Genomic DNA, 8,094 nt, shown 5'->3' on the forward strand with positions numbered 1-8,094 from the left:
ATGAATGAATGAATGAAGCTCCCCCCTTTTCAGCCTCCCCTGGATCTCTTTATATAGGGCTTGATTGGGCTTGGACTTTGAATCTTCTATTGATAAAATCTTTTATCTTATATCTAATATCTTTCAAATATTCAACAGATTTAATTAGTTTTTGAGAATATTTGATAATATCTTTCCTAAATCAAAAAGATTTAGCAAATATTATCTTTTGATATTTATTGATATAGTTAAATAAGATAATTATTTAACAATATCAAGTAAAATATCTTAAGATATATTTTCTTCAAAATATCTTCTAAAATATCTAACGGATTTAAACTTGCCTAAAATTACATTTCAATCCTTTTTATTTTATTTGAAGTTTAGTCATCTCTTTCTTTTCAAAATTGCATAAGAGTCCTGAGTTGACCAGATTGGACCATCTTTGACCATTCAATTTCATGTTTTAAATGAATAAAATTTTAACTTCAGTTGCACAAATAAACATTAGAACATCCAAAATAATTAATGCAACTAAAAATCACATTTTAAGCATCTTTAATTCCCAAACCCAATAAATCCAATTGTCACAAATTCACTTTAAATCAATCATTTAAGCACAAATATCTCATCAAAAAATTCAATTTTAAGACATAAATGTGGGCATAAATATGCACTCATCAACGACCATCACAGGTTATCTTTCTTTCATTTGATACAAATGCATGTTAATTAACTACTTTATGTATTATTTTTGTTTGTTTCGACCAATTATTTTCGTGCTCCTGTCCTTCATAGGCGCATTCTACTTTCTCTCTCATGGGTGATGACACTTTATTCGATGAACCCACCTTTTGAAGGTTAGTTTTCATTTTCGTTTACGTTTTGAAGAACTTATTTACTGAACTTATTTGTTATTTTTTTGTTGTTGAACTTGTTTATGGTTGTTCTTAGGTTGAACTTGTTTGTTGTTGGTTATTGTTGTTTGTTGTTCATCATAGCTCATGTTGTATAAATTACCAAAAACTGAAATTTGTTATTTTTCTGCTTTTCAGATCTTGTAGAGTTGATTAATTAAAAATTCGACATTAATTTATGTCGTATATTGACAAAATTCGACGTTAATTTAACGTCGAATTTTTTAACATTCGACGTCAATTTAACGTCTCCTGATATAACGTCGTTCACGAATTTGCCGTTAAAAATTCAAAACATTCGACGTTGTACGTGATTTTTGTACTAGTGAATCAAATACTGATTTGGTCTGTTGGGACAGCTTGAGTAAGTCAAATGTGACTTGTTTGAGTCACTAAATTTCTTAAAAATGTGTCAAAAGTAATTGAATGGGATTTGGGTCCCTAGGTTGAGAAATTTGGTGTTTTGAAGGAGGAATTGGTTAGTAGTCACTTTAGAATGAGGTTAAAAAGGTTTAAACACCCTTTTTAAAGTCTAATTAGGTATATAACACAATTTAGGAGGGTTAGAAGTTGGGAAAAATAGCTGGAAAGTGTAAATTGGGTGTAGGTTGCCTAATTATGCAGATTCGATGCTGCAGATTATGCAGACTCGCTGAATAAGTGGATTTGCTCAACGAGTGGTTGTAGAGGTTGGTCCTCTGTTTGAGGACTTTCGCTTAGCGAGAGGGTGCGCTAAGCGAGTGGTTGGGATCCGGGAACATTGTCAGTGTTATTCGGATAATGAATGAGTGCGTTGAGGGTTTGGTCCATCGTCTGGTGAGTTTCGCTTAGCCATAGATGTCGTTGAGCGTGACCCATCTCGCTGTGCGAGAAACCTCTACATTCGCTCAATGAGGGTATGCGTTGAGCGATTGGTCCAAGTTCTAGTTTACTCTTTTCTTAATTATTCTTATTGATTTGAATGATGTGGTGACTTATTTTGGATTATGTAGGAATGTGTACTGAATTATGAGTATCAAAGATTTGAGTTTTGATTCAAATGGGAATAAAGTATGGTCTCAAAGTGATGTGGTAAGTTTCAATATGGAATCTCTTGGTGAGATTCAATTTTGTTTAGAATGAATGCAGGAGCTCAGTCTTGAGGGTTATCTTGAAACTCCAATGGTCTTTCATTCTCAAGTAGAGAGGATTGATCAATGTCGTGAGGAGTAGTAGGAGGTTTTACTCTTGGAGGCTTCCAATATGTCTCAAGGCCCAAAACAGACTAATCTTGTGAGTGTGGTAGGGTAAAACCCGTTGGCAATGGCCTTGCAATTATTCTAAGTCCGGATAGTCAAGTATATGTCATGACATGTCAGGATGTCTGAACTACTTTATCTTGCATGAACATTTATGTGTAAGTTGTATGCTATATTAATGTATGAATTCTTTTTACATCTAGCTTCCTCGTTTGTTTAGTGAGGTGGAGGTTTGGTGCAACACTCGGCTTGGACAAATAAGTTCTCTATGAATCCAACTAGGTTATTTGACCTATAATTATTGTAACATTGTTATTTATTGTATATAGTTTTTCGATTTCAACTTCAAATTTTAAAATATGTGTTCTCAGTAAAAAACTATGTAAATCTAATATCTTATTTAACATATTAATGTTTAATTATTATAGTATAGCTTGACCATAACCATATTTACAATGTGTAACTATTGTTTTATTTATTTATTTATTACTCTGTCCTTTTTGTTTGATGTTGTAATAGTACTCTCTTTCAATTGTTTTAAGGTCCATCCAATGTAGTATATGTATAAAACAATGTCAAACTTGCAAATGGATTATGTTTGAATACACCATATGGTATTAAGTGTAGGAACCTTTTAAAACAGTGATGTAATGTTTGATATGTCTCAAACTTAATTACTTTTGTTTTGAATGACCTTATAATGACTATTTATTTTAAGTTATTTTAATATGAAATCATTGCATTTGATGAATTGGTTGGATGAATTGAGAATTGAGAATTAGCGGGATGAATTGATAATTTGCAGGTTCATTTTTTATGGGTTAGCCATAATGCATACTGCATTGGAAGCTACTTTACTCATTATCGAAGCTACATTTCCTGGAGTCGTCGTTAAAGTATTGTTTCGCACGCAATTACTAACAGTTTTACTGACGACTCTAGGCCATCAATAATGTTAAGTTTGGCGAGTAATTACCAATGATTTCTGACTTTCGGTAATTACTTTCATAAATTGACTTTGAAATTGAAATAAAACACATGAAGTAGTTAAATTGGAAATAAAGCATATGAACTAGTTAAAATTGAAATAAAGCATATAAACTTCCTTTTGAAAAGTTAAAAAATAATAATAAAAGAGATAAGTCAAATTGAATATACAATTTAAGAGATTATATCGAATTGGTTAACACTTTAATCAAGAATGTTGAATCATTAGACCACAAAATTGATAAATAAGTATAAAGTTAAATTAAAAATTAGTAATTAATGTGTCATTAATTACTTTACAATTTTTTTCTTTATGTTCTCAAATTCTTTTAGCAAATAAAAATGTTCTTACAAGTGCTTATATGTCGGGAAAATTTCAATAAACTTCAACCATTTCAAATCTTCAACTTTTGGAGGTATTTTTGTTTCTAAAAAGTATTCATCTTCAACTTTCAATAAATACTTTTGTTTTGGAGATATTCTAATGTTCATGTCACTAAAGTAAATCAAAAGATAATTAATATTATAATATAATAAATAAATAAGATTAATTTATTTATGTTTAGGGTTTATTAACACTTATTTTTTATATTTATTGTACAACTTTATAAATTAAAGTTTTAATAATAAAAGTTATTATTGTATAATGGATATATATTTTCTCTAAATTTATGTTACATCTTTATAAATTAATATTGTGTTAAAAGAATTGTATAATACATTTAATAATTGTGTGAAGATATATTTTTTAAAGTTTTAATGTATATGACGAGAAGTTTGTATAAACATATCCTTATTCGTTTTAGACACTTTTTTTTCTTGATGGAAAGAAAGAGGTAAACCAAAGCAATGGCTTTAGAGCAAAAGGATAAAATTGTTCAGTTGTCTGAATAAGCGAAGATGGAAGAATCCATTTATAGAGCTACCGATGGGGATAAGGTGAACATTTTTTATGGACAGAAATGAATAAAATATCCTAAAATTTTTAAACACGTGAAAAGGATGAAAGAACATATATGTTTCGATTTCCTAATAAGTTTTTTATATGGACAGAAATGAATAACATATAGTAAAACTTAAACACGTGAAAAGGATGAAAGAAAATATATATATATATATATATATATATATATATATATATATTTCGGCTTCCTAATTAGGCGTATCTCTTCTTTGTTCAGTTTAATTGTCTGAATAAGCGATGATACGAGAATCCATTCATAGAGATAATGATAGTGATAAGGTGAACAATTTTTATGGACATAAATAATTAGAGAAATCCTAGTAAAGATTGATCCATGTTGTGAGGAGTAACATGAGATCTTAGTCTTTGAGACTTTCAGTATGTTCTAAGACGTAGTACAGACTAACTTTGTGAGTATTCGACAATCATTCTAAGTCCTGACGGTCAAGTCTAGATTATAACATATTAAGGTGTTTGAATTAGTTTATCTTGTTTGATTAATCTTGTGTATGTCATATGTTATGTAATTATATGAATTTTTTTATATCTAGCTTACCCTTCTATTTGTGATTGTATTTTGTATGTGAGACTTTCTCTTTTGCAATGATCATCCGATGGATGTGAGCAGAGCGAGATGAGGTGGCTCTGGAACAAGCTTTGGAGGGCGAGGATGCAACCACTTAGTATAGTTAGATGTTTATTTTGGTGTATAGTTTTGGAATATTCTCTTGTATATAAAGTTTTAAATTTTATGATTATTTTGGATGACTGTAAAGTTAATACTTTATCTACTAGTCTCTAATTGTTTTATATTATTATTTTGTGACTACTTTTATATGGTTTATGACTATACTTTGGGATGTTACATTAATTATTTTACAATTTTTTTTATGTTCTTAAATTCTTTTAGCAAATAAAAATGTTCTTACAAGTTCTTACAAGAGCTTATATCCTGGAAAGATTTCAATAAACTTCAACCATTTCAAGTCTTCAACTATTGGGGTATTTTTGTTTTCAAGAAATACTCATCTTCTCCTAACAGGACAGATGATATGTTTGTAAAACATATTCTAATATTTGTATCACTCTCAAGTAAATCAAAAAAATAATTAATGTTATAATAAACAAATAAGATTAAATTATATCGTTATTTATATGATGTTTATGGTTGATTGACGTTTTTTTATATTTACTCTACAACTTTGTAAATTAAAATTTTAATAATAAAAATTGTTATTATGTAATGGATATATATTTTCTCTAAATTTATGTTACAACTTTATAAATTAATATTGTGTTAAAAAAAATTGTTTAATACATTTAATAATTGTATTTAATAATTGTGTGAAGATATATTTTTTTAGGACAATGATATTTTAACAACACTTTTTGACAACTAGAGGTACAAATATGAACGTTAGAAAAACCAAATACCGGTTATTTTATTTAGCATGCATTGGTTTATTACACCTAAAGCATATAGTATGACCGGCTATCACAAGGAGAAAGTGCGCGATTTTTCAAGCATCAGCTGATGTTGGCAGATATTGCTCAAGACGAAACTCGTATGGATTCTCCGGAGTGACAGCCAAAGGAAAGTTCTTATCATTCTCAATAATAGTAACATTTCCGCAAGCCGGGATGACGCCTATGAGGCTTGTGCAGAACAAAAGATTATAGGAGTTTTCGAGTCCAAATATAGATTTTCTGATATAGAAAGAACCGATGATTGGGTTTGGGTAATAACCACCAATTTTAACGAGGGTTCCTTCAGGAAAACCCTTAACGGCGGTCCAGAATAGAGAGGTTCCTGCAGGAGTATAGTCGAAGCTAATGGACACTTCTTCACCTACAGACCTATATCTGCCTGGGACTATGGGTGAAATGGTAACTGGAAGCCCTTTATCGTCCTTGAAGGGAGATTGCACAACAGAGAGAGGGAAAGATTCGTTACCTGTAGGAAATCGTCGAATTCCACCTCCGGGGGCTCCAAATAGTGACGGCAATATATAGAATGTGCCACTAACGGTGTTACCACTCCAGTCCTTGACAAGTTTAGCGGTGGTTGAAGGAGCGTAGAAGGTTAGGGCTGAAAGAAGGAAGAGAGCAATAAGCGTTGCACTCGCCATTTCTTTGACTGGCTATGAAACAGATTAAGGTTATTCTTGTTCTGTTCAGTTCAGTTATTTTAATAAGCGAAGATGGGAGAATCCATTTATAGAGCTACCGATGGTGATAAGGTAAACATTTTTTATGGACAGAAATGAATAAAATATCGTAAAACTTTTAAACACATGAAAAGGATGAAAGAACATATATGTTTCGATTACCTAATAAGTTTTTTATATGAACAGAAATGAATAACATATCGTAAAACTTTTAAACACGTGAAAAGGATGAAAGAACATATATGTTTCGATTACCTAATAAGTTTTTTATATGGACAGAAATGAATAACATATCGTAAAACTTTTAAACACGTGAAAAGGATGAAAGAANAACATATATGTTTCGATTACCTAATAAGTTTTTTATATGGACAGAAATGAATAACATATCGTAAAACTTTTAAACACGTGAAAAGGATGAAAGAAAATATATATATATGTTTCGACTTCCTAATAAGTTTCTTAAAACTATAAGGCTTATCTCTTCTTTGTTTAGTTCAGTTGTCTGAATCCATTCACAGATATATTTTACTGATTAACAGTGTGCTTTTGTAGTTTCGTGGAGCTGTCAGTGGAGATGTCATCAACATGCATTACTAAACCTCTTTTTTCTGATATATAAGTTCTTGGAGCAGAAAATTCACTTTATTTAAGAACACAGTTGCATATATATATATATATATATACACACGTGTGTGTGAGAGAGAGAGTATCACCAGAAAACGTATGACAATGTTTGTTTCGGTTAAATCACTGTACGTCATGTTTTGATGTTGTCGCCGCCTGCAAAGAAATGTTAATTTTTGTTTGAATGTTAGGTCAAATAATTTGTTTAAAGATTTAATTGTGAGCTAAGATGATAAGATTGGGTATAAGTATAAAATTGAACAGTTAAATGAGAATGTGACTACATATTAGAAAAGAAAGCTTATCAGAAAAGAATGCTTATCAGAAAAGAATGCTTATCAAATGCAATTATTGCANGCAGACAAGAATATTCTGGTATCCAATTATGGAANAGTTTAATATTTATGCTAGATTGAATAATGGAACATGATTTAGTGGCAATATAATACGGCATGATTGCAGATATCTAACCAATCGGGTATCGCTGCCCGGTCAAATTGTCATTAGAAATTTCAATTTACCATTCAATTAGGTCAATTGAAAGAAAACAAATACTCCAATTAATAATGCTTATTAAAAACACTTCAAATTAAATTGCACAAGAGTTCTGAGTCACAATTCTTTTCATATACTTTATGTAAACTAGGCTTTAAATTTTGAATATCAACGTTGAAATGACTGTTGATTGATGACTAAATGAATATTCTACTAAATCTATTAAGAAAATATCATGGAGCACATATATTAATTAGAGAATAAGAATATGAGAATGTGGGTATGTCGTTTTTGGTTTGGTTGGGCTTCGTCTTTGTTTCGTCATTTGTTGGCATTCTCGCATTTTGGTATTTTGGGTTTTTGTGTATCATTTCGGTTCTCAATATAATGTTGTTGTTTAGGGGTTAATTTTATTTTTGTAAACCCTAACCAACTATTGATATTTGGCCTCTTTGGTGTTTTGATTTTGTGTTCAGTTGGAATGGCTTCCGAAATCCCAAAGGTAAGATAAAGTTTCTTACTTTTATTTAGTTGGATAATTTGTTTTTAATATTAACAATGTTTTCTTTATGTCTTGTAGTGGAGGGTTCGTACTTCTTTGGATTCATCTTATATTATTGGACAACGTAGAANCAAGACTTGGCAATATTGAGAACCGACTTCCACAAGTTGGAAACATTCAGAACCCATTTTATCATTTCACTTCCTAGTTTGAATTT

General features: G+C 30.4%; 1 protein-coding gene across 1 annotated transcript; it reads right to left on the reverse strand.

Moving 5' to 3' along the window:
• Positions 1-5,605: 5,605 nt before the first annotated feature.
• Positions 5,606-6,214, reverse strand: LOC106770281 (chymotrypsin inhibitor 3-like). Its single transcript, XM_014656098.1, has one exon. It carries the CDS (start codon positions 6,212-6,214, stop codon positions 5,606-5,608), a length of 609 nt encoding a protein of 202 aa, XP_014511584.1.
• Between the last annotated feature and the right edge of the window lie 1,880 nt (positions 6,215-8,094).

This window comes from Vigna radiata, chromosome 8 (assembly GCF_000741045.1).
Source record: "Vigna radiata var. radiata cultivar VC1973A chromosome 8, Vradiata_ver6, whole genome shotgun sequence".
Classification (NCBI taxonomy): domain Eukaryota; kingdom Viridiplantae; phylum Streptophyta; class Magnoliopsida; order Fabales; family Fabaceae; genus Vigna; species Vigna radiata.

What these genes read in the sequence shown, in the direction of transcription:
- LOC106770281 (XM_014656098.1), bottom strand. Translation starts at nt 6,214, where the DNA reads ATGGCGAGTGCAACGCTTATTGCTCTCTTCCTTCTTTCAGCCCTAACC.